This window comes from Crocodylus porosus, unplaced genomic scaffold (assembly GCF_001723895.1).
Source record: "Crocodylus porosus isolate Cpor-Errol unplaced genomic scaffold, CroPor_comp1, whole genome shotgun sequence".
In the NCBI taxonomy this organism is placed as follows: domain Eukaryota; kingdom Metazoa; phylum Chordata; order Crocodylia; family Crocodylidae; genus Crocodylus; species Crocodylus porosus.
This window is the reverse complement of record NW_017728886.1, coordinates 162,885,699-162,909,456: the sequence shown is the minus strand read 5'-3', so window position 1 is coordinate 162,909,456 and position 23,758 is coordinate 162,885,699. Positions and strand designations below refer to the sequence as shown.

The window sequence follows — 23,758 nt, the reverse complement described above, 5'->3', positions numbered from 1 at the left end:
CCAGCCAGTTGGCGACCCAATTGACTGTGTGGATGTTGACACCACAGTCCCCCAGTTTCTTAATGAGAACAGGGTGAGAGACAGTGTTGAAGGCCTTCCGAAAGTCCAGGAAGACTATGTCCACTGCTACCCCTGCATCTAAGGATTTGATGACCTAGTCCTAGAAGGCCACCAGGTTGGTCTGACAGGACCTGGCGCTAATGAACCCGTGTTGGTTGCCCCTAAGGATGACCTCTCCTGCTGGCCCCTCGTGGATATGTGTCAGAATCATTTTCTCAAAAAGCTTGCCCAGGATTGAGGTAAGACTAACTGGCCTATAGTTTCTCGGGTTCTCTTTCTTCCCCTTTTTGAATGTGGGTTAAGTTGATCTTGCCTTGCCTTTATAATTTTTTAAGCAACTAAAGAGAAACATCTAAACAGGACAAAGCCTAGTGTTCATATGAGACTTTGAAAGAGTAGGCTAAAGAGTATGTAGGTAAATTGAATGTATTTGAATTTGCAGGGCCTAATAAAATTCATCCTGCCTTTGGGCACAGGGCTACAGATGAGCTAAACCAACTCTGGAGGAACCACGTTTGTGGCCCAGTGAGTAAGATCCAGCATGGGAGGGAATGCAAAAATCTTGGGTGGGGGGAGGCATATGCCCTCTCACCACATCGTTTTGCCCCCCCACACATTATTTGTGCCCATAACTCCCTTCCCCACACAGTTACTACCTTCCTTACACAGTGGTGATCTGGGGGTGAGGGACTGTGGGTTGGGAGTGAGGGCCAACAGCATATCAGGGCTGCTCAGTGCCACAGAGCAGCCTGGGGGGGCTGGGAAAAACACATTCGCAGCTGGATGTGTGTCCTGGTGAGGAAAGGGATGGGGGAGCTCTGATTTTTCCATGGTAAAAAAAAACCCCAACAAAATCAAATGCCAAAATATACAGGGGTTTAGAAGTCATTTTATAATAATGATTGAGGCATTGGTAGGCTTCAGATAGCTTTAAAACTGTAAATATATCAATAAAACATTGTGTTCAGCTGATACCTATACAGGTTTCTCTTGATTTGGGCAGGTTCTGTATAGGTGAATTCTCTCTTATGCGATGATGCTTTTTATACTAAAAATTTGTTATATGCGAGGTAAATTCACTCTTATGCGATCAGTGTGGTGGAAGCCTGCGGTCAGCTGCTTTGTACTGTGGGAGTGACGTGCACCAAAATATAGTCTGCTGTATGGATCCGTGCTCCTCACTCATTGTCTCTGACACGTTTCTGTAGTTGCCATCCCCATTACAATAGTACCCAGTGCTTGTGTGAACCATATGCAGTTGGTGAGTACTAAAATTGCCTTGTAAAAGTGGTAGGAACGAGTCTGGGGGTGAGTACAGTCAAGATCTTGGAACATAGCCCTATTTGTTACATTGTAAAGTAGGTTCCCTTTATGCAAATTTGAGTTATGCGCTGTTTTCCAGGAACACTTACACAGCATAAAGCAAGGGAAACCTGTATAAAGAGTGGCATTTCATTTTAATTATGGAAAAACATGGATTTGGGGTTTTTAATGAGTGAATTTGGGGGGGGTTTATCAGAGAATTTGGGATTTTTAAACAGGGAAAAATGCTTCTAACTAGTCTCACATGATATTCTCCCAAGCAGAACTAAGGAAATATGATTTAGATTAAAATGGTTATAAAATAGCTGCACAAGTGATTAACTTCCAATTGTTTATTATCAACTTGGGAGTGGATCTGAGTGCGTATCTGTCCTGAACCCGTTTCTGTTCATTGTGTTCATTCACAATTTGGATTGCGGAACAGAGAATAGAGTTATAACATTTGGTGATGAAACCAACTGGAAGAGGCTGCTAGTATTTCAGAGGGTAAGATGGGAATTCAGTGTGAGCTTGGTTTTAGACTGTTCTTCCAGCTTAAACCAAAATGGAATTCAGCGAAGACAACTTGTAGGTAAATGAGGTGAAAACTAATGTGGGCATGCTTAAATCCTAGGCCCAACTCCTTGAGTCTCTATGGACTTCTAAATTCACTCTCAAGTGGCTAGGTGACTGACTGTACAAGAACAAACCATGCTGCACTATTTGTGTAGTGAATTACGCTTACTGGAATAATCAGCTAGATTTCCGATCATACAACCTTAATTTTATTTGAACTACAAGTGGTTCAATTTAAGCAGTTGCAGAGCCATTGCTGTTAACACAGGTTACAGTAATGTATGTTAACATTTTTAATTTTGGAGGTACCTGATGTGAGGGTGTTTGCGAGAAGTTTTTCCCACCTAACGTGACACATGAGCCTTGTGAGGGAAGAGAGATTATCAGAGGAAGGCTGGAGAGAAAAAGGGAAGGTCCAACTGACTGGCACATAATAGTGAAGCCCACCAGATGCCATTGTGAAGCAAAGGTTTGTTGCGGGTAGGTCTTGCTTGACCAATCTCATTTCCTTCTACGACCAGGTGACCTATCACCTGGAACAAGGGAGAAGAGATTGATGTCGTATATCTTGACTTCAAAAAAGCCTTCGATCTGGTATCCCATGATTACCTCTTGGTGAAACCGGCCAATTGTGGCCTTGGGTTCACCACGATCCGCTGACTGGGAAATTGGCTTCATGGTCGGACTCAGAGGGTAGTAATTGATGGAAGTCAATCATCATGGTGTCCTGTGACCACTGGGGTCCCCCAAGGCTCTGTCCTTGGACCCATATTGTTCAACACCTTCGTTAATGATGTGCATATTGGAGTCAGGAGTGGACTGGCCAAGTTCGCCAATGACACCAAACTTTGGGGCAAAGCATCCATGCCAGAAGACAGGCAGGTGATCCAAGCTGACCTGGACAGGCTCAGCAAATAGGCGGGCAAGAAACTGATGGTGTTTAACACTGAAAAATGCAAGGTTCTCCACCTTAGGAAGAAAAACCTGCAGCATCTTTTTAGGCTTAGCAGTGCTACGCTGGCTAGCACTACAGAAGAAAGAGACTTGGGGGTCATTGTTGACCACAAGATGAACATGAGCCTGAAATGCGATGCTGCGGCTACTAAAGCGACCAAAACGCTGGCTTGCATCCATAGATGCTTCTCAAGCAAATCCCGGGACGTCATTCTTCCCTTGTACTCAGCCTTGGTGAGGCTGCAGCTGGAGTACTGCGTCCAGTTTTGGGCTCCACAATTCAAAGAGGATGTGGAAAAGCTTGAGAGAGTCCAGAGAAGAGCCACGCGCATGAGCAGAGGTCAGGAAAACAGACCTTATGACGACAGCCTGAGAGCTATGGGGCTCTTGAACCTGGAAAAGCACAGGCTCAGCAGTGATCTGATGACCACCTATAAGTTTATCAGGGGTGACCACCAGGATCTGGGGGAACGTTTGTTCACCAGAGCGCCCCGAGGGATGACGAGGTCGACTGGTTATAAACTACTGCAGGACTGTTTCAGGCTGGACATAAGGAAGAATGTCTTTACTGTCCGTGCCCCCAAGGTCTGGAACAGCCTGCCATTGGAGGTGGTTCAAGCACCTACATTGAACACCTTCAGGAGTAAACTGGATGCTTATCTTGCTGGGATCCTATGATCCCAGCTGACTTCCTGCCCTTCGGACAGGAGGCTGGACTCGATGATCTTCCGAGGTCTCTTTCAGCCCTAATGTCTATGCAATCTATGAAAACTTCTATGTAACAGCTATGTAACAGCTACCCATGACAGAACTTTCATAACTATTTCAGTTTGTGTGTGTGCATGCATTAAATCAGTAAAGTTGGGTCCACAAATGGCCTGGGGGAACTCTTGTAGTTTACCTCAAAGTACCACACAGAGAATCCTTGAATTTAAGGATTACGGTAGACCATAACCTGAATAAATCAATATAAAACTAGTAAAAATGCCAATTCTCATTCTGGGATGTTTAGTAATAGTGTATGAGATGTAAAAGATGGGAGGTAATTTTTCCACTTAATGATGGTACATCATCAGCTGGATTACCTTGTTCAATTTGGAGCACCACACTTCAAGAACAATGGAAACTGCAAAGAATATGAAGACGAGCAGAAGGGTTAGAAAATGTAACTTATTATGGAGAGCGGAAGGAATTGGGTTTCAGTCTAGAAAAGATGATTAAGAGGGAGGAAATAAGTTTCCCATCTGTAAGAAGTATTATATGAGAAGCACAGTGATAAATTGTTCTCCATATACACTTTAGCACTAAAAAAATAACCTTAATTTGCAGTCAAGATTATTAAACTCTTAGGAAAAACTTTTAAGCTTTAAGGCAGAGGGGGTAGTCAACTCCCTGACACAGGTGCCAGAGCATGGCGCACAAAGGCCATGCTCTTCTCAGGGTATAGGGTGGGAAAGGGGCCAGGGCTGTGTTGCCACAAAAGAATTGGGCTCCTCATGGCTTCCTCACTGCCCTTGCCCTGGGCATGCCAACATCTTACAAGTTGAGGTTGGGGTGTTTTTGGCGTGCTGCCCAGAAACACTGCCGATACCTGCTATAAGGCTAGTTAAGTACTGAAGCAGACTATCTATGAAGGCTGCCGAATCTCTGCTGAAGGATTTTAAGAACAGGTTAGACTACCATCTACCAGAATTGGTCTCTAGATTTATTCACCTTGCCTTTGGGTAGGAGGAAGAGGTAGATGATCTCTTCAAGTCCCCTACACTACTATAATTAGTTCTTCTGTTGGGATTATTTTTGCCCATTTTGTTTTACAGATTAAGCCATTTTTAGTGTACAAAATCTGTTTCTCTTTGTAATTGTATGTCTTAATTTGTCCATCAACTGAACTGACAATCTTCTGATCTGTTCCTGGTAGTATGGCAAACATTTTTATTCTGCAGTTTACCAAATCAGGTAAAGATAGTTAAACCTTGTCACCCAAAACCCAACTCTTCCAGTGACAAGAACATTCATTTGACCAACAGTTTATTCTTTCTCTTTTGGAGGCACCACTGGGAAAAGGGTAGAGAATTACAGACATTACAGTAGGTCATTTTATGAGGATACCAATTAAGGCTGTAACTCAGCAAGTCACTTAAATATCTGCTTACTTCTAAGTGTATATGGAATCCCATTGACTTCATTTTGCTGAATCTGATTTTAATTTCTTTTTAGAGTTTATTTCTGTACCCAGCCAAGGTACAGTGTTTAATGTAATTCAGGTTCCCATTTTAATTATTTGTGTTTTTTTAATTATCTCTGAGGATTAACCATAAAAACAAAGTAAATTGGTTAACATTTTATAAAAATAGACAATAATTCATTCATATCAGTAAAAATACCACATGCTAACATTAATTATGGAAGTCCAGTACCTGGAAATTACAAAAAATCCGTAATATTAACAGCTCCTGGTTCAGTCTGCAAGCAAAGGACTGATTTGAATCTGCCTCAGAGTAGGAAGAAAAATCCCCCCAAACCCCCAGACCTGATTTTCAGTGCACCTATGACTTTCTAAATCCAAGGGAATAATTATCCTTCTCTCAACATTTAGTCACTGGGATCCTAGAGAAAGTTAGATGCATGACAGGTGTAATCAACTACCACGCTTACCCTCAAAACCAAACTACAGTTCTTTGTAAGAACTGTATTTGCCTTTAATCCCTTGTTTAAAGAGTAAAATTGCTTCCAGCCACTGCTGCCTGCAATGAGTAATGTCATGGCAACAAGGCTGCATGGAAAAGGGAGAAGATACTGCTTAGCAACTACTGGCACCTTCAGGCAAAAGGGCTCCATTCTAAATTTGAAGGAAACAAATGGTGAAGCCAGGTCTACAGCAGAAAGAACTTGGAAAAAGGAGGAGACGGGATGGAAAGAAAAAAGGGACCAACAGGGAATACCATAATAAGGGACTGGAAAAATACACGCAAACAAAAGATTCAGAAAAAAGTAATATCAAGCAAGTCTAATTAAAGTAGCTGATAATAAAAGCATCTACAACGCCACAGAAGTCAGCAGATACAGCTCAGGACCAAGCCCAAATAAGTAAGGCCTAACAGCTTCCATCACCATAAAAGCAACTGGGACCTAAATATTGAACACTTTACCAATGGACTTCTAGCCTTAAGATGACAAAAGGCAGGAAGTGTAGATGCAGGGTTCCCAAGGCAATCCAAATTCTGCTTTTGCCCAGATGTTTTGACACAACATTTCATGATGTCAGTATATAACACAGGACTTGAAGGGACCCTTCAACGATTTCAGTCCTTGCTACCGCAAGTAACCACATGATATAAACTAAGGCCCATGAACTTGCTGAGCTCTATCTTCAAACTGGATTCAAAATTATGTCCATCCTCCAGCCCCTACTTCTCTTGGAAGGTTGAACAACACTGCTAAGTACTTAGCAAAAAGTTATTTCTTTCCATTGGCCATGTACACCAGTAAGTTTGGGACCTGAGTGTCTTAGCTTGTAACACAAAAGTGAGGTCTAGGGTCCACAGCAGGTACATCTTTCCTTAGATCAACCTGACATGAATGGAGTGTCCCAGCTCTCTGGCCTGATGTCATTCCATTGATTTCAGTGGTTATTTCCCATTTCCACCACTGGGAAGAGAGTAGCTCTACAAGGGGTAGAGGTCTTCGATGAAAGGAATTAATATTCTTGCTGGGTCAGGCTCCTTTTAGAACAGCTACCCTTTCCAGCAGTTGATCTTTTCATTTGGAAAGTCTCTCAGAAGTCTGTGTTTTTTGTCAAGAAAGGGGAAAAAAAAATAGGGAGCAACAGGAATGATGCTGTGAGGTGGTAAGTACCCTCATCTCCCAAAGTTAGCACCCTTACACAATCAGGCCATTAAGAAAGTAACCATGTTTAATTAAATTATGTCTTCACTTTCTAGGGGTCTCCCACACCCAATTTAATCTGAAAGCCTTATGATCCCAAAGTCATAGGGTATGCAGGCTTGCCAAACCAAACCAAGGAAAAATAATAATAAGTATTATTATTATTATAATTATTAGTATTATAAGTATTATTATTATTATCTGTTGGCAAGATATAACAGACCCAAACTAGTTCTACAATCCTGCCATACTTTATCACAGTGAAATACCAGTCATTGCCATAATCGCGCAATAATTTAGTTATTTTTCAAAGCTGAATATAATAGAAATATATTTTTTAGATTTCTCCTTCCCTCCCCTCCCCTCCCCTCCCACCCCTTAGGTTTTCCACATGACCCAGTTCCAGCTCTAAGCCTCCTTTTCCTAAACAACAGCAGAGGAAGGGAGAACTGGTAGTTTATAACTGTCACAACTAATCTCCTACCTGACGCCCTGCTACCTAGCTTGAGGAGACATGCACTGCAAATTTAATTAACTCCCCCAATAAGGAAAGCAAAAAGGCCAATCCTGACAAGACAGAAGACAAGCAGCAAATGTGAGGAATCTGAGGAAGCAAAATGGTGAAGCTGTTGAAAAGGGGTGGGTGGGAGGAGGAAGAAATAAAGCAAACTAACTCCATGGGAACCTGAGAAGATAGCAAATTCTGTAGCTGAGGCATGAGGATTTGTACGGCCCTGAAAGACGTGTGTAAGCCACTTCACGCATTTTAGAACATGTCTGCAGACTCAGGTAGCCATTGCTGTATCTACATACATTTGGGTCATCAAGCTAAGCTTTCTTCAATCACAAGGGCTACTTTTCCCTGCCCCAATGAAAAATTCTAGAACACCAGTTTGTAGCAAGATACAAACTCTGTGACAAATTCGGCTTTTGCAGAGCTTTGCTAACATACTTCATTTATTCTGCACAGAGCAAGGCCTGCCAAATGGTAAGCACCATTCAAAGACCTCCAAGGAGGTGACTCAAAATATGCAGCAAAAGGACTCTTTGCACTTTGAACAGTATCACTGCTGCATTAGGCATAACTTGAGAATGTGGAAATCAACCTCTGAAAGTCCATGCACCATCCGGGACACATTGCCTGTGGAAGTGGAATCTCCATCCCTGGACATTTTTAGGAGCAGATTGGGCAGATACTTGGCTGGGATGGGTTAGTCAGGGATGATCCTGCCTTGAGCAAGGGGCTGGACTAGGTGAGCGTGTGAGGTCCTTTTTAGCCCTACTTTCCTATGATCATGAGACATTCAAATGGCCAAATAAAAATAACTCGTTTCATGCGCCAGTGGGCACATGCTTGCATTACATTATCTTTTAAAACTAGCAGAAATCTAAAAGGGCCTTGCCTGTATGACATGGATATCAAACTCAATTTGTGCCATGGGCCAGCTCTGGACTGTAGGACTCCTTACAGGCCAGTTTTAGCCTGGGAACAATGTAGTGGCAGTGGCAGCAGCTCCAGCTCTTGTCCTGTGCCCTACGCCAAAGCTGGAGCTGCTGCCAGAACACAACGGGTAAGCATGCTAATTTGAAAAGCACAGAAATCCTGCAGTGGGCAAAGTTAGCGTCCATCAAGTTTGATGCTTTTCATTAGGGGAAGAAACAGAAAATTATAATAAGAGGTTGGTTTTGTGTTGAAATAGCATTTATTCTTTGAATGGACTGTCTCTACAAGTACTCAGTTGTGCAATAAATGAATCTATTTCAGTGGTTAGCTCTTGGAAGAATACATGCCTGGTCCTGGCGGTCAACAGCCAAGGACATAAAAACTTCCACTTCCGCAACGTCTGCCTGATACCTACTGTCACCAGTCACCCCTTAAATCTCTGAAGTAGAGAAAAGGAGCACTTCAGCTCTATGGAATCAACAGGTTTAGGGAAAGAGAAATGACTGGCTAAGTAACCATATTTCCCTTCGTGATTTTCCCTTTCCCAGATCTTCATTTGGATGCCAACCAGCAGTGATAATGCTCAGGAGGAAGGTTGAAAAGATTTATTAACTGAAAGAAAGATCAATAACAGACTGCTTTCACAAACAGAGCATTTGCTTTAACATCTCTGCTGAAAAAAAACTTTCTCCCTAAGGGTGCAATTCAAGCTTCAGATTGCCGATTTCAGCATTTTCACGTGATGAATTAAAGCTGTAGCAGCAGCTTCTCCTTCAGTACTTTAGTTATAGGAACAACTGCAGACATGCAGCCTGGCTAATTACAGAATTTGGTCTATTTAGTTTACTACTCGGATTTAACAACTGGCTCTTAGCTTTCTTGTAAGCCGCTATAAGGATCTGAACCATCTCGGTTCCAGTGAGGCCCTATTATCACTGAAGGTCAGAAATCAAACATGATTGTAGGTGCATAGCTAAGAGGAGGCCATTACCTGCAAGATCAGATGTAGTTATTTGTGCCAGTACATAATCAGAACCAAACTAAACCTGAATCTCTAGCAGGTCCTAAGGAACTATGTATACCGGATAGTCGTTACTTCTCTTCTTAGAAGGAGAAATAAGTGGACTCAGGTAGCATTAACTACCCAGTTGCTTTGCATACATGGAAAAAGTGCAAAGAACTCCTGTCTCCATGGGTCCAAGAGTCAGATCTACAAAACTTGCCTAGCACCACACAACTGGCCCCTGAAAAGCTATAACTGGAAACCTACTGAATTCAGGATGGCTACCCTCTGATTTTGCAGTCTGAGCACTGTACCCAGCACCATTTTCACGGCAGAGCATGGCAAGCTCTCCCCGTGCCTCTGATTGGCTGAGGGAACCCCTCCTGGAGATTGATAGATGACCCCAAACAAATGGCTCCCATGGGCTTGATCAGGAAGCCTCCAATTTGCGTTCTCTCCCTCCTACCCACATTTCAGGACATCAGGGCTTCCTGTTGTTTTCTGTTTTGCAACTCCTTTTTTTTTTTTCCCCCCTCACTTGCTCACCGATTTTTCACTTTTTTTGTGGGGACTTACTGATTTTGTGGTTTCCAGGAAAATCACACAATTGTGTATTCAGTAGGTGCCTAACTATAACACTAATTGAGCAAAAAAGATTGGTTGCACCATGTCTTTGGAATCTTACTCCAGTTGTTCTGACTGCTCCTTAAGCAGACGGGCTCATTTTCTGGCACTGATTCATCCTAGAGCAATGCAACAGAGCTATTTCTCAGCTCTGAATGCCAGAAAGAACCTAAGGGTCAGACAAAGGACAAAGCCCAAACATGAAAACAGCAAAAACTGGACTATAAACAAAAGCAGTTTAACTGCAGCACATGTCCCAAGGCCAAAAGAGAATAGAGCTGGTTCAGACCAGCACAAAGAGAGGACCTGAATTACAACTAGAAGGAAGGAGTTTTAATATTTTCAGATGTTGAAGCAGACCACTTTGGCAAGCTGAATAAAGAAATGCTTGAATTGAGTCACTTTGGGCACACCTGGCCTGGTGTGTTGGGGAAAGAATTAATTAAAAATAGGGAACTGCAAAGCTTTGTGTTGTTATTTGTCTGGCAATGTAAGTGCAGTCCTAGTATGCAAAAATCTGTGTTTTCAGGGTACTTTTGCCCAGCTTATATTGTAACTTTTGAATGCAACAGCAGTTGAAACATCTGGATGAGCAATAGATGTTAAATGACTGTTTTCAAAACTCCATAATGGATCTTGGCAATCAATACAATTAAAATAGCCACTGTAAGATCCAGTTTTGTTAGTTACAGCACAGATCTATTTCTCAAGAAAAAGGCCATGGTTCTTCCTATAAACCTAACTTTGGCACAGTTGTAGATCAGAAAATTATACTTTAATCCAGGAAACTTCTTTCGCTATTCCTTCTTGCTTTAGCAGGAAAAACGGATTGAAAAAAAATGGGCAACACGGATTACTGTGGATGTTATTAGGCATTGTAATTTAATGACTTAAATTTATATGATTATTGCTGTCAGGATAGCTTGCTCGCTCACTCTCCATCTTGCAGTTTTGGGGTTTTATAGATGTACTGACAAGAATGCTGAACAGAGTTGCAGATACCATCTCTGCATCAACAGACTTGTACCCAAAATGCATACCGCCTTAATTGCTTAAAATGTCACAGCAGCTATGAGACTATGAAAATAGAGATGAAATTAGCTGATGAGATTATAGAAAATGAGAAAAAAGCAGTTATGTCCATTTTCAGAAAAATGCAGCTGTGTAACCAATTCTATGTTGTTTGGTGGAACTGGATAAACAGCAGACTAGTACTCAGGTTAGCACCTGCACTGCTTTGCTTTCTGCTCTGAAAAATCATTTAACAAAAAAAACCGCGATTAGTTTGTCTTGTGCTGGTAAGAATTGCCTATATTGTTTTGATTTTAAACATGACTGTACCTTAAATTTCTAGATTGTTTTCCTGGGTCCATGACAGTATTTTGTTTTACTATAGAAGAAAGCAGTCGTAGATGCTATGTCACAAGTGTATTTAGGTATACTGTAGTGGTCAAACAGATGAGTCAGAAGGATGATTACCTGAATTGGTTCTTTACAGATTATCACAAATTAGCTTTCAGATGTTCTGTTATAAAATTATCTCCTTTTTAACTCACCACCCAGGAGCTAGTTGAAAAATCTGGTTTCTCTACAATGGCAAGCAACCACAGCACTCAAAACAATTTAGCCAATTAAGCTATCTTCAGTTTTCAAAGAGGAACAAAGAGTCCTAGACTCTGATTTTAATTAATAACAGGCTTTTTAGATTAGCCATATTATAGCTTTGTTAATAATACAGAAATCCACTGTCTTATATTAAGGACAAACAAAATATAAGAGTTCTGTAGGGAGGGTTATAAACTGACTATGTTATATCCTACTTAGGAGCACCTAGACATGAGCAGGGTGGCTGCTCCAATGCAATTACCATGCTCCAGCAGCCTCCAGTGTCTTGTGTATCAGCATCCCTGCACTTCAAAATGGCAGTGGGGATAGTTTATCTAAAGCTCGTTCGACTCCTGCCGCCATTTTGTAGTGCGGGGACACTGATACACGAGATGCACCAGGAGCTCTCCAAGAGCCGCTCTAATTAAAGCACCCCCACTCCTGGAGCACGTGTATAAACACCCTAGATGACTAACTGTCCTGTAGTACAACAGCATATGTAGGCAAGCTAGATCAGCATTTCTTAACCTGAGTCACAACTCAAAAATATATGGGGCTGCAAACAAATTTTAAGAACGGATCGTATTTTGCAGGCATTTAAAAAAAAAAAAAGATAGTACTTGTGCTTTACCATGTTAACGCTGTGCATACTAATAAAGTTACTTGAATGTGCACATGCCACCAGTTAGTCAGTCAAATGAACCATTACAGTAGTAACATAAAGACGGTTAGAGTTATGGGAAAAGAATGTTTGCATTAATCACAAAGTAAGTCTGTACTTTAGTTGGTGAAATGGACAAATGTTTAAACTGTCCTGTTGCAACTGCAAGTACCAGTGATACTAGGAATTCATCACAACCTGAGAAGAGAAGCAATCATAGATATAACCCTGCTTAGTTGAAGTTTGGGTTTTCATTTATTAAGGATTGAAAGAGTATATGTAGTGTTTCATCTGCAGTGAACTGTTGGCAAATGAAAGCCTAAAACTGCTGAAGTTATGTAGGCATTTGGAGACAAAGCACCCTAGCTAAGACAAGCTTCCTGATTTTTTTTTTTTTTTTAAATGAAAAATGCAGATTTGGAAGTGACACAAAAAAGACTTGAACATGTCTGTACTGGCCAGGAACAAGCACTGCATCTTCTTACCTCATTGCACACGTCATTGTTAAGTGTAAGAAAGTTCACATTCTGGCACAGGAGTTAATTTTACCTTCTGCTATTGACACATGCACTGAATTATTGGGAAGAGTCAGCTGCAAAAAAATTAAAAGCAAGCAATCCTTCTCTCCAGTAACACAGTATGGAGAAGAGAATGCAGTATCTCAGAAGACATCAAACTGCAAACAACTGACTGTCTTTCAATAAGTGACTTGTTTTGCTTTACAGTTAGATGACTCTACAGATATATCAAACTGTGCTATCTTTTCAGTTTATGTAACGCATGTATGGGAAGGTGATTTTCAAGAACAATACTTTTTTATTGTAGATTTGCCTATTTCTACTACTGCTGATGATATATTTTTTGCACTGGATAATTACTTGGAGTTGGTGGGATTGAACTGGTCTAAGTGTGTTGGTGTTACAACTGATGAAGCCGCTTCAGCAACAGGGAAACATCTAGTTGTTCAAAAAATCCTTTTGAAAGCACCCAATGCAACATGGAACCAGTGTTTCCTACACAGGGAGGCATTAGCAGCTAAAGACATGGTACCTGAGCTCCACAAAACTCTGAAAGATATTGTCAAAATTGTGAATTACATCAAACAAAATGCCAAGAATTCACAATGCTTTCAAGTTTTTTTGTCAGGAAATGGGTAGTGAGCATGTACATTTACCATGCTAATGTTTGTTGGCTGTCCTGTGGTAAAGTGTTGTCTCATTTATACACATTTTAGGTGAGTTGGCAGTGTTATTGGGGGGGGAAAAGGTCTCACCTGGCAGAGCACTTGAATAATGACACATGGCTTGAAACATATTCCATCCATTGAATGATTTGAATCTGTCTTTACAGGGAAGAGGCCACAATCAGTTTGAGCAAAATGACAAAATTGCCACAGTACAAAAACCCCTTTCTTTCTGTGGACCAAACATGTTTCAAATGACAGGATGGACGTGTTTCATAATGTGTCTTTAGAAACAAAAAATTAGAAAGATTCTGCTAACCGAGAAGCACTGAAGAAAACAATCAGTAATCATTTACTTTCCAGCCAAGCAACTCAAGGGCAAAGAATGGATATGGGATCCATTTGGCGTTGTATTGGAAAATTTGAGTCTAAGAATCTCAGCAGGTTAAATCATTTTGTGATTGCAGTCTACAGAAAAAATATACTGAAATAATCCTTCCCCAGTTTTGGTGAAGTACTGCTGGAAAATACCTTGCTCTTGCTTGCCATGCTGTTAGAGTAATTTTGCCTTTCAGTACAACGTACTTGTGCAAAACCAGATTCTTTTCCTTGACTCAACTGAATAAAAGCCGGAACAGACTGCATGCTGAGCACAACCTTCGGATTGCACTGGCCATAATTACACCAAACTTTGATAAACTCAGAGAAGCAAGCTTAGGTTTCTCATTAAATGGAACCTAGGATTTATTATACAACAAAACATAAGTACCATATTTGAATATTTTTTACATTTTACAGTAGTATTTACCCCTTTAGTGGCCATTTTACAGTATTTTTTTCAAATGGCACAATGATGAATGTCACTTGAGAATAATGGAGGGCCACATGTTGATATTACTGTTAATGTTTTCCTGTTGATGTCCGTTTCTAAAATTAGGGCTGTTGAGATGCTTTAACTTGTAGTGCGTAACAAGTATTTTGGGGCCAAAATACTTGTGCGTTTTCTACTTAAAACTCTTTACTGGGTCGAGACTAGCCAGTGTTTACAAATGCATCCTGTTACAAAAAAGGCTGAGAACCACTGCACTAGACCACCTCTGGGATCCCTATCAACTGAATGACCTATATACTAACTTCTCATGGTTTGCAAAAAAACCCTTGTTTTTCCCTTCTTTTGGTCATGGTTAGATTCAGATACATGAAGATTTTTTTAAGAAGTTGATAAAATTGAGAAAGTGATTGCTGCATTATACAGCTATGGAAAAACTATTTTTCCATTGTGTATCAATAGGTCTGAGTGTTTTATAGTGGGTGAGTCTAGGTTTTTCTTTTTCAGCATAAGAGATTTTTTTCTGCATTATCATAAATCTTATTCAAAGTATGGATTAACAAAAAGCATATACAAATATATTAGAATCCCACAAATTGAAAGTTTTATACACAGACTAAAAATAAAAGCCAGCATGCACCTGGTGCCATAGCAAAGTTTGGTGCCCAGGGCAAAGCCTGCATGTGTCCTGTGCACAGATCAGGTGGGGCACATGCCCCCCCCACATGCTTGCCCAGGATTGCCTACAGTGGTAGAGCCACCCTCCCCCCATCCCTGTGCCCCCCCCTCCCCCATGAGCCGCTCACAGCTCCATCCTGCACCCTGCCCTGGCTGGGTAGCACCTGTTGGTGCCCCTTCACTTCAGTGCCCAGGGTGGTCACCCCACTTGCCCCCCCCTCCCTTGTTATGGCACTGTATGCACCTACTTGTATGCACAGTCCATGTATTGGTCTGCATAAGTAGGGTAAATCAGCATCCAGCTGCCAACACCATGAATACAAACAGTTGCTTGCACATGGAAATACAAGTTTTGCTTTTGCAAAGTTTTCAGGGGCAACATCAGAGTCCTGCACTCACATCATTGAAGATTCAGTTTTTCCTTCATTTAGTCCGCCATGAATTTGTGAAGTCCTTTTGTTCACAGACCCATCATAGAAAGAATTATTATTAGCACATAAAATTCAGAGGCCCTTAGTTTGCTGACTGCAAAAAAAAGGATCTACCTCAATGTAAAAGATGCTTAAACCAGATCTACCTCCAACTAGAAACTCGCAGAGTACGTTTCACCCTTCAGAATTACAAAGTGCAACACTTGATCCAGGCCCCATTTGAACAAGTCCTATAAAGGAGTTTAGGACGAGGGCACCCGTCCACCTGGAAATGCGAGAACAATTGAGGAAGCCTGATCACAGCTATGCCCCTGGGGGTTAATCACGTAGGAAGTCAGGCTCCTCTTCCCTAGTGGGATGAATGGCCCAACGGAGCAGGGATCGGATTTCTCTTTCCCACAGACGCAAGACTCAGTACTGACTGGGGAGGGGCAAGGTGCCACCTGGCCTCCCCTCCTTGTGCTGCTAATAAGCGAGGAGACCGCGGTCCCGACTTGCCCCACGGTGCCCGATCTGCGCCGGGTGTCTAGGAGAGTGGCTTGCCTTGCGCGCTGCATCTGAACCGAAGCGGAGCCCCAGCCACTCGGGGAGTGCAGCAGCCGCCTCCGCCCATTCCTCTCCCCGGCTGATGAGAGGGATGAAAAGCAGGCGGTTATGAACGTCAGCCCGCAGGCGGGCCCACGTGGCCTGCTCTCCGGCAAGCCAGCTGCAAATGCCTCGGATGCTCAGGAGCTCAGCTCAGCGCCGCTGCACAGATCGGCCGCCTGATGCTCGAGTGCTGCAACCGCCGGCGACACGGCCTGGACCGCCCGCGGAGACGGGGCCCGCGCTGCACCCCTGGGCTGTAAGTCCATTGCACCGCTGAGCTCTAACAGCTGGGCTGTAAGTCTTGTTGCACCGGGCTGCAAGTTTCAATGCACCACTGGGTTATAGTCCCATCACACCGCTGGGCTATAGCTCCCTTGCACCACTGGGCTATAAGATACGTTACCCATCAAACCACTGGACTATAAAATCCATTGCACAGCAGGGCAATAAATTTCAATGCACAACTGAGTTATAGTCCCATCAAACCACTGGACTATAAGATCCATCGCACAGGTGGGTTATAGTCCCATTGCACAGCTGGGCAATACATTTCAATGTACTAACTGCTGGACTATAAAATCCATTGCCCAGCTGGGCTATGAGATCCATTACAACACTTAGCGATAAGATCCATTGCTGGACTATAGTCCCAGTGCACAGCTGGCAATGTTTCAATGCACGGCTGGGCTAGAGGCCCATCCAACCGCTGCGCTTTAAGTCCCGATGCACAGCCGGCCCATGCATTACACTGCACCCCCGAGTCTTAGTCCCATCGCACCCCTAGCCTGCCTGCCGGTTCTGCTCCACAGCTGGGCTGCAGCTCCATCGCACCATGAGCCAACATCTGGAGCCCTTGCCAGAGGTCGGCCCAGGCTGAACCCCGGGAGGCGGCGGGGCGGGACGGGCCCAGGGGCAGCAGCCGGGAGGCGCGGGAGTGCCCGGCCCGGCCGAGAGGGGGCGCCGCCTGCTGCACAAAGCGCCACGTGCGCAGCGGCCGCCAGGGCGGTCTGGCGGAGCTGCGCGGCCGGCGCCGCTTCCTCTCCTCTGCTCTCCTCGGGCGGGGCCGGTACGTGCGGGCGGGCGGACGGACTCCGGGGGCTTCTCGCTGCGCCCTCAGGCAGGAGGGGATAGGAGCCGCGCCCCAGGAGCAGCTCGTGTTGTGCCCTGGGCAGATCCCCTGCCCGCTGCTCAATAAACACCAGCTGGACAAGAGATCACAGCAGGGGTGGTGGTGATGGGGCCAGGCCGGGCTTGGGCCACGCTTCCTGCGTGGGCCCGGTTGTTTGGTCCAAACTGTCTCTCCCAAGGTCGTTGGCGGACGACCCCAGCCGCTGTGGGGCTGTCTGTTACTTATAGAGAAGCCAGGCTGGATGAGACCTCCAGTGGTCATCTAGTCCAGAGGTTCTCCACCTGTTTTATACCAGGGCCCATTCGTAGGCATCAGTGACCAGTCCGGACCCAGTTCCCCTCACTCCTGACCCCCCCGCCCCTCCGAGTGTGAGAGGCAGGGGCGGGTGGATGGGGCGGGGTCCAAGAAGCCCTCAGAGGCTGGAGCTCTGCCAGCCGGTAAGGGAAAACCTGCAGCTTCCCATATTTTTCTCCTCTGAAGGGGAATCCATTTCTAAAGTTTGTTCTGAACCCTTTCATATATTCCTGTAACCTAATTTTGAGTCAGGACCCATGGGTTGAGAAACACCGATTGAGTCCAACCCCTGGTCTGAGGCAGGATCTGCCCTCTCCAACCCAATCCCATGTCGCCCTCACTTAAACTCTGCCTAGAGCTACCCTCAACTGACACAACACAGACTTGCCCCGCCTAACTGGTGATAGGTAAAGCCGGAGAGGCATGGGGGTGAGTGCCTGGGCTGTGCTTGGGTGGGGTGGCTGCTCTCCGGGTGACAGCTTCTCTGTACTCATCTCCAGAATTTCACGGAGTGGCCCCACTGGCTGCTTGAGCACATGGAGGGGCAGCGGGTGCTGGCCTGTGTCCCCCTCCCCCAAGGGCCCTTGTTAACCTGTAACGTTTGTTCCCATTCCCCATTTCACTTTTGTTGTCTACAGTAATCAACTGTTATGCAGCTTCCTTGTAACCGAGAGTGGCTTATGGGTTTCCTTGTGGGCATAGGTCCACACAATCTCTTTGATATAATAAATAGGCCTGATTGTTTTTAGTGCTGGATGTGGCTGTCATTTGGAGCTCTGCATTGCTTCTCTTGAGTTTTTTGCAGAGTTAGGGAGCAGACTGGAGTCATCCAGTCTTGATTTACCATGTTTGGTGACGCCCTGTGCTGCTGCTACAGCTGGTTAAGGCCATCTCTCACCTCCCTCATCACTCACCTACAGAGTTGAAGTATGATATATGCAGTTTAACTTTTTACTTTTGGAGACAAGTATATGGATCTATTGGAAGATGTGAATGCTACCATATGCTTGAGAGGAGGGTTAATACGTTTCATTGTTTCATTTTGCAACAAGTGACTTTTTACCGGTTAGTTAAAATCCTTGATTGATCCTTTAGGATTTTTACAGGGGGTTTTTTGGTGGCTGTTTTGTAGGATTGTTGGCATGTGTTAATGAAATAGGCCATCCATGACCAGCAGCAAGAGAAAGTTAGGAGATGATTTTTCACAAGAATTCCCCACATGAGCTGAGATCTGCTGGGCTTTCCATTTACACGTGCAAAGCTCTGTGTAGAGATTGCCCACTCTGTACCCACTCTTTGTTTTATGCCTGCCTGTAGGAACCTGTTAAATGGATCCACTAATATTGCTGTCTTGCCTGGAGAAAACACTTGTAGCTGTGGAAATCAAGAAGGCCTCTGTGGCTTTATTTAAACTGGGACTGAAAACCAAGCTGCAGAGAGACAGACTGGTTATAATCCAAACTGTTTGTACTATCAGCACATGTTTAATCACCCTTTTGAAGTGGTGGGAGGATTGTTTTCAATTATGATAAACCTTTGGAAGGTCTCTTCGGTATGCTGGCTTTTAAGTTTTCTGAAAACTTCAGTTCTGAGTTGTAAAAATTTGCAGTGATGCTGTTTAAACAATTAGCTTGTCCGAAGGGGCCCTGCAGGGTATGTAAGAAACATTCTTATTTGTGGGACTTGAATTTGACAGTGAAGAAGAATGGCCTGTTGTGGTTCAGTGGAGAATCAGTTTCAGTGTTGTAACCTCTTTCCCTTCAGCCCCCAAAGTGTATTACAGAAAAGGAAATGTTCTCCTCCTCTTCAGTTTCCTTCATCTGCATTTTCCACTGACTCTAGCAGCTTAGTATTACTGTGCACTTAAAATGTCTTTTTTGATAGATTTAAACGGAGAAAATGGCAGACAGACCCATGTGGGAGCAAGTTGGAACAAGCTTTGTACATCTCTATTACCAGCATTTTGATGCCAGCAGGGTTCAGCTGAGTGCTCTCTATGTAAGTATTGCCTTGAGCTGGATGCTGAAACATCCTCATTAAGACATTCAAATGGTTAATTATGGGCTTGACATTTCTATCTTTCCGCTACAACAGTAGCAGTGACATGAATGACACAATATGCGTCTGGTAAAGGGAACGGAAGCAAGCAAGGATGTCCACCCAGGTCAATCTGAACTCCTTAAATTTCCATTTGCCCTATAAACTGAGGGTCCCGATAACAATTTCTCACTCCTGTTGTGGAAAAATTGTTGGAGAGAACTCTTCTAAGCCTTTCTTTCTGATCACCAACCATAAACGTGTTGGTGTTGTATAGCTGCTGTCCCTTCTGCTGGAGGGCTTACATGAGCTGTCTGTCAGGCAGAAGAAAAAAAGCTTCAAAAGCTGAAAGGGGCAAGCAAGATAGTCTGTGTCTGCTTTTTTGTATATCACACCAAAAAACTCATCTTTGATTTTGAGAATTGAACAGGCTACTGCAGTTAGTGTGAGATGGTATGAAAGGGGCTGGAAATAGAATGGTCTGCATCAGGGGTGGGCAAAATATGGCCTGTGGGCCAGATGCAGCCTACCAGTTGATTGTATCTGGCCCGTGGCTCCCCCTGTGGCACTTTGCATGTGGTTGAACCTTGTCTGCTCCTGCCCAGGGCAACCTATGCTGCGCTTCCACCTGTGCCTGCCCTACACCTGCTGACAGCCCTGGCCCTCAACAGTGTACACAGCTTCCCAGTGGGGCTGCTCCCACTGCTGCTACAGTCCTCTGGGTACTGCTCAGCTCTCCCCACTTCAAGTGGTTCATGCTCCTGCACCATTCCAGGCAGCAGGCAGTGCAAGGAAGTGGCAGCAGCTGTGGGTACTACATGCCTAGCCAGGTGGGGAGAAGCTGCAGCCAGGTAGCTCCTGCCCCAGTGCTTGGGGCTCCAGCTCCCAGCCACCTTACACATACTGCCCATGTGGCCTGATGAGCAGCCACTTGCTGGGACAGGAGCTGCACAGGTGCAGCTTCCCCCTCCGCCTGGCTAGGCATGTGGGGCATTCAACAAGCTTTAATTAAACCAGCCCTGCCACCATTTTTCAGTGTGGGGACGCTGATATACATGACGCGCTGGGCACTTTAATTAGAGTGGCTCTCAGAGGAGCATCTCTGCAGGAGCATCTCTGCTGGGAAGTTGTGCACAGCAGAAGTATAGCATGGGTAGCCCTCCGTGGGAGTGGATGTGGTTTCTCCCCATGTGGAACCCCACGGGGGCAGCGGACCACACCTGCACCTGCACTGCACTGCGCTGCACTGCACTACAGTGCCCAGGCAAGCTCTGCTACATGTGCCCCCTTCCCCAGTTGGCTCTCAGGACCTAGCATGCAGGCAGCCTTCCACAAACATGCATACACCTCCCCTCCACACACACAACTCCCTCCTCCCTTTACACACACAATATACAAGAGTAAAACTATTTTGAGCGATTATACAATCACCTCTATATACACTACTCAAAAAACATAAATTCTTTTTTAATTAAAATATGTTATAGTAGATGTTTAGTTTTAATATATGATTTTATTTTGTTTATAGTTTGTTAAAATGATATCTTCTGAAAGATTTTATATGTGTGGCCCTTGACAGCTCACCAAAACTCATTAAGTGGCTCACCATCCACAATTATTTCCCACCCCATGTCTACATGAAAGCTTACTTGACTCTAGCAGTATCTCTTTCTGGTTTTTGACGTAAGACTAGAAGGGGCGTCCTGGATCATCAGGTCTGTCCACTGTGTTTTTAGGCAGTTTAACCAATCCTAAAAATCACCATTTCAAACCCTTGCATGCACACAAGGCACAACACTGGAAAACACCAAGAACGCCTCATACTATGCCATTGATAAAAGCAGAGAAAACAAGGACAATTGTCAGTGCCCTGCTATTGCAATGGCAGTTAATATATTTTCAGAAGATTTCAGGAAAAGATATCTTTATTGACCATGTTGTGAACAGGTTCATCTGTTACAAATGCTTATTTACTAATGCCTTAATAAGTAGTTCCTGAATTTTGTGGACCAGTGAACCACTGTTACCCCTTAAGATTTCATGCAGAATGTCACTCACCTTTAACGCTGTTAAGTAAAAACACTGTTAGCTTGCATGGAAACCAGAATTTGGGAAATAACTAGCCTAGTTCACAAGTATTTTACCATGCATCAGTCTAGGATACATTTGCAAGACTCTTCTGTCTTACCTTGCATTGACATATAAGTGATTTTTGACAGCCATGCTTTCTTTCCAGATGGATGCTTCTTGCTTGACGTGGGAAGGGCAGCAATTCCAAGGAAAAACAGCCATCATGGAAAAGTTGATGGTATATTTCTGTATCTACTAAAAATTAAGAGAAAGTTGCCATTAAAAAAATAAGCCTTTGTCTCACTGAACTGCCTTGCAGTTTGATTTACAAATGCAAAAGTAGGAGAGATGATTCTCTTCTGTGTCTGTTTTGCATAACTGTTTTTGGTGTTGAGAAATACTGGCAGTTGCTGCTGTGAAATTACTGTTAAAATGACGTTGTGGAATTCCACATTTGCATCACTGACTTTAAGACCACATCTGCTCGTTCAGATGTTTTTCAAGTAGCCAGCGCTCTGAAGTCAAACTGAGTTCTTTACTCTTAAGTTTGACACAGTGTATTCAGTGGTCAGATACTACTGTGATGTTGCTGATAGCTGAATTTGACCTTGTGATTCAAACTCGACTAACAGTTCTGTCAGTAGGTTAGACAGTATAGATTGTAGCTCATGCTTAGCTGTGTCTGCTCCCTTAGCTAGAATAAGATCTGGTAGACTTGTCAGCAGATCCGAAAATAAAGAGGTGTCACGTTTTACATAATCACTTACTAGTCTGAGTGCAGGTGTTGAACTGTGAACTTAAATATTATGTAACTTAATAAGATTTTTCTTGCTAATTTATTTATATTTTTTCTTAAAAAGCCACATATGTAAATCTTTATATCAATAGAATCTATAGAAATAAGTAATGGTGGGGTCCGAGGGAGGAAATACTTGCAAAATGTCTTGCATGCAAAGTCACTGGGCAGTATTTTATAGTGTTACCTGTGTGGGGGAAATAACATTTTCAGTACTTTACTTTAGATACCATTAATACATGTAACACATCCTTTTCTAGAATATGCTGAGCTTATTGTAGTTAACTATGCAAAGTATTTGAAACATTTCCACTGAATCTACTTGCAACATTTTCCAGGCAAAACATTTGCTGATTTGCTCTTTTGTAAATTAGCTGTACTGCATCTGTTTAATTCCCTTGAGCCCCACACCAAAAATCTATTTCTGTGGGCTATCAAATCCAAAAATGGAGTGCAGTATTCATATGCATATGTTTAGCTTGTGTGAGAATGATATTTAATGTTTCTTGGTTTCCTAAACAGAGCCTTCCATTCCAAAAAATTCAACACAGCATAACATCCCAAGATCATCAACCAGCCCCTGATAATTCTATCCTCAGTATGGTGGTTGGGCAGCTGAAGGTGAGAATTGGAATATATTGTAAAGCTTTGACTAATACTTGCGTTTCCAGTATTCCTTCATTTAAATCAGTTTACTTCTTAGTCAAGTAGAAGTGCTGTTTGAAGGACTTAAGGTAATATCATTGCTGTTCTGATTTGGCCTCAATTCAGTAGACTGTCCAAAGGCATTGCAGTGGATATCTAACCAGCACATGATAACCTGATACAGTTGGGCAGTTTGGATGTTTTTATTGTAAATGCTGGTTGTGTTTATTTCTTTGATATGTGAGCTATCCTTCACACTGATAACTTCCCCCTTTTTTTTTTTTACATTAGGTGGATAACGATCCAGTGATGGGATTCCACCAGTTGTTTGTTCTCAAGAATATTAGTGACAACTGGGTCTGCACCAATGACATATTTAGATTGGCTCTATATAACTTTGCTTGATTTCCGCCCCTATTCCTAAGCCTCTTTCTACTGCCACTTGCAAATTTTTGATCCCCAAATAAATAAAACAATTGTTCTGTAATGGCATAAGCCGTCTCTTGGTGGCTGAAGGAACACACATTTAGTCCATGTGTAAGGTAGAGAGTGGAGAGGGTCTCCGTTGTTCGTAGAAAAATGATATGCAAGCTAATGCACCCCAAGCATCTTTCAGTGTTGATCACACCACTGTCTTATTACCCTTGGATAGTAGGTGTGTGTGAAGCATTTTTACATTATCATATTGATAACTCATATTAGCTTTCTAAACCGAAGTTGACAACAACAAATCTGGTGTAAGATACATTCAGTAAATTGCAGCTATATTCAGTAAATCTCAGGAGGATTGTTGGCTCCTTTTCACGAAATGCACTTTTCATGTCAGGTGCCAGAAGAGTGCCAGAGCAATGTGGCTTCATATAAAAATTCTTTCTTGATATGTGAAGTACTATTAAAGTGCTCGCCATGGATGTGTAAGAGGATGAGAAGAGAGTGTCCTGGAGTATTATCCAGGGTTCTGTAC

The 23,758-nt window shown here is 43.3% G+C and overlaps 1 protein-coding gene across 1 annotated transcript; it reads left to right on the top strand.

The window, feature by feature from the left end:
* Nucleotides 1-19,111: 19,111 nt before the first annotated feature.
* Nucleotides 19,112-23,277, top strand: LOC109324740 (nuclear transport factor 2-like). The gene is made up of 4 exons (XM_019556774.1): nucleotides 19,112-19,244; nucleotides 21,520-21,591; nucleotides 22,672-22,770; nucleotides 23,086-23,277. The coding sequence occupies exons 1-4, from the start codon at nucleotides 19,146-19,148 to the stop codon at nucleotides 23,197-23,199; spliced, it is 384 nt and encodes a 127-aa protein (XP_019412319.1). The 5' UTR covers nucleotides 19,112-19,145; the 3' UTR covers nucleotides 23,200-23,277.
* The last annotated feature ends 481 nt before the right edge of the window (nucleotides 23,278-23,758 follow it).

Excerpts from the sequence above, each read along its gene's own strand:
- LOC109324740 (XM_019556774.1), top strand. The coding sequence starts at position 19,146 with ATGGCAGACAGACCCATGTGGGAGCAAGTTGGAACAAGCTTTGTACAT. Across the intron at positions 21,592-22,671 it reads CCATCATGGAAAAGTTGATG|AGCCTTCCATTCCAAAAAAT; the intron begins GTATATTTCTGT and ends TTTCCTAAACAG. Across the intron at positions 22,771-23,085 it reads TGGTGGTTGGGCAGCTGAAG|GTGGATAACGATCCAGTGAT; the intron begins GTGAGAATTGGA and ends TTTTTACATTAG.